Below are 1,469 nucleotides of genomic sequence, written 5' to 3'. Positions count from 1 at the left end.
TGGCGTGTGAGGATGGGGCTGCAGCGGGGCGCCTGTGCCGGGGGGTGCGGGCCTCCCCAGGGGAAGCCAGCCCCAGCGGGGCAGCTTTTTGGAGAACATCTGGGGTTTGGGGCGACGCTGGTTCCTCAGTGCTGTTTCGAACCCCCTCACCTAGGGATCACGGGGATCCTCATGAGTGCGGCCGGGCTGCCCGTCTGCCTGACACGGCCCCCCAAGCTGGTGCTGCACCCCCCACCCGTCAGCAAAAGCGAGATCCAGTCCATCCCCGGCATCTCCCACACCTGCCGCAAGACCACCAAGAAACAGGCCAAGAAGGGTGAGAGGCGCTTTGCCGCTTGGCCCCTGCTCCTGTCCCCCCTTCCCTACCCGGTCCCCCTGTCCCCGCCGTCCCCTCCTGCTGCCCCCAGCAGCGGGTTTCCCCTGTGCTGCCCTCCAGCACCTCTGACTCTTGCTCTCCCGCAGGTAAAACCCCAGAGGAGGTGCTGAAAAAATACCTGCAGAAGGTGCGGCATCCACCGGATGAGGTGCGAGCAGTGGGGGTTGTGCTGGGGTGTCCCCGGGGCACCTTGCTCTGGGAAGAGCGATGGGGGACGCGGGCGATGCCCCCACGCCGTGCAGGGCTCTCCCGCCACCCGTCGTGGCTCTGCCCTGTCCCCGTCCCCCTCTGAAGAGGGGCTGTGTGTCACACACACGTGCTGGCTGGCCCCGGGGTGGCGCAGGGTGACGGCACAGCACCAGCAGTGGGTGCTGGTCCCTGGGCAAGAGCAGGGCGGCTCATCAGCCCCGTGTCCTTGGCGAGGCTCTGGCGGCATCCATCTATGCGACCTCTCTCCTCCCCTTCCGCGTAGGACTGCACCATCTGCATGGAGCGCCTCTCTGCCCCCTCTGGCTACAAGGGACCCCAGCCGGCCATCAAGCCCGACCTGGTGGGGAAGCTGGTGAAATGTGGCCATGTCTTCCACCTCCACTGCCTGGTCGCCATGTACAACAACGGCAACAAGGTGCGAAGCTGCGGACCCGGGGGATGCCCGAGCCCCCGGCTCGGCAACCTGTGCTGAGCTCCACCTGCCCTCAGCGGGACGGTGCTCGAGTCCTGCTGCCCCGGAGGGCTCTGACCTCTCCCCCCAGCGGAGAGTTTAATTTTTATCAGCACTTTGGGACTGCTAAATCAGAAACCAGGGTTGTCTAGGTGTGTTTTGCCCCACTATGCCCAGTTTTACGTCCTTGCTTTCCTTCCCAGGGTTAGTGGCGGTGAACTTTGATCCCTGCATGTTTGAGCAGAGCTGTCTGGTGCTGGGCAGTGCTTTTCCAGCCACAGGTGGGCTTTCATGAGTCCCCTGCAAATGGCCCTTGTGCTGACATTCCCAGGAAAATGTGTTTCACGTTGCTGTTTTTTTTTTTTAATATTTATTATCTTTCCCTCTTTGAAAAATAAACAAACCACCCCAAAACAGAGGTAGGGAACGTCG

At 62.4% G+C, this 1,469-nt stretch overlaps 1 protein-coding gene across 1 annotated transcript in view; it reads left to right on the top strand.

The window, feature by feature from the left end:
* Positions 1-1,469, top strand: part of DTX4 (deltex 4, E3 ubiquitin ligase) — a 4,417-nt gene that overhangs the window by 1,471 nt on the left and 1,477 nt on the right. Inside the window, 3 exon segments of the mRNA XM_009895376.1 lie at positions 151-316; positions 463-524; positions 849-1,001. Of these exon segments, the coding sequence (XP_009893678.1) occupies positions 151-316; positions 463-524; positions 849-1,001 (381 nt within the window).

The sequence above is a fragment of the Charadrius vociferus genome, unplaced genomic scaffold, assembly GCF_000708025.1.
Source record: "Charadrius vociferus isolate BGI_N301 unplaced genomic scaffold, ASM70802v2 scaffold1611, whole genome shotgun sequence".
Classification (NCBI taxonomy): Eukaryota; Metazoa; Chordata; class Aves; order Charadriiformes; family Charadriidae; genus Charadrius; species Charadrius vociferus.
Note: the sequence above shows the minus strand (reverse complement) of the source record. Positions and strands in the feature narration are given on the sequence as shown.